At 66.7% G+C, this 1,067-nt stretch overlaps 1 protein-coding gene across 1 annotated transcript in view; it reads left to right on the forward strand.

Annotated features, from left to right (window-relative positions):
- NPR1 (natriuretic peptide receptor 1) overlaps nt 1–1,067 on the forward strand; it is a 15,277-nt gene that overhangs the window by 1,178 nt on the left and 13,032 nt on the right. Inside the window, exon 2 of the mRNA XM_011381080.2 lies at nt 467–629. Coding sequence (XP_011379382.1) covers nt 467–629 — 163 coding nt within the window. The remainder of the gene's footprint in view (nt 1–466; nt 630–1,067) is intronic.

The following is a 1,067-nucleotide window of genomic DNA, read 5'->3' on the forward strand; positions in this document are numbered from 1 at the left end:
TTTTTTTTTCCACCCTCAGCATCTAGCTGGTGCTTAAGGTGTACCAGGTCCCCTGTTTGCTGATGGTTAGTTTGCGGACCTCGGATCCCGCCGAGGCTCAGGGTTGGAGAGGCGCGCGGCGCGAGGCCGTCAATGACGCCCGCTGAGCATTAGAGGGCAGGCTGATTCCACAGCGGTCGGGTCCAACGGTCAAGTGGCCCCAAACCTGCTCCCCAGTTTACTCCTCCGCGGGTCATTTCCAACACCATCTCCCACTGCCACCACGAACTCCATTTTAACAACCCTTCTCAACTCAAAACACACAGTCACATTCCCGGAGCGTCCCTGAGGTCCCACGTCCCCTCCAGCCGCGCGCTGGCTCTCGCTCCCCTGCCTACAGCCCTCTGGAAACGAAAGCGTTAACGTCACCCTTCCACCTGGCCCTTTGCCTCCGCTGATTCGCTCAATGGAGAGGGGAGGACCCTAGACCGCCCGGGTCCACGGGACCCTGGGCTCCCCTACTTTAAGCTCTTTTCCAGAAACGCGTTCCCCTCGCGCCCCGCCCCAGGCACACACATCCACACACTCGCACCTTTTCCTGCCGAGATTCAGAACCAGCACGTCTTCCTCTCCTCCCCGGACCGACCCAGGTAGGAGGGGAGGGGCCAGGGGAGGGCGCGAGAGGCCCCCGGTGCTCCCGGACGCCTCGGTTCAGTCCTCCTTCCCGTCCGCGCGAAGGGGCCCCTCCCGCGGGGGCCGCCTCTCCGAGGGCGCGGACCCTGCGTGGCGGAGCAGCGGGAAGAGGGTCTACGGGGACGGCGCGGGGGCGGCGGGCACGCGACAGCCCGCGACTTGGGGGCGGGGAGGAAGGAGTTAAAGATCTGGGGTTGGCTCTGCTGTCACCGAGTCTGGGAGGGGAAGCGGCTGGGAGGGAGGGTTCGGAGCTTGGCTCGGGTCCTCCCCAGTCCCCCCGCCCCCGGACAGCCGGAGTCTCGGGCCGGCCGGACGCCCCATCTGGCACACTGGCCGGGGCCGCCCTCCCGCGCGCACACGACCCTCGCTCCCCTTCCCTCCCTCGCGTCCTCTCC

The sequence above is a fragment of the Pteropus vampyrus genome, unplaced genomic scaffold (genome assembly GCF_000151845.1).
Source record: "Pteropus vampyrus isolate Shadow unplaced genomic scaffold, Pvam_2.0 Scaffold426, whole genome shotgun sequence".
In the NCBI taxonomy this organism is placed as follows: Eukaryota; Metazoa; Chordata; class Mammalia; order Chiroptera; family Pteropodidae; genus Pteropus; species Pteropus vampyrus.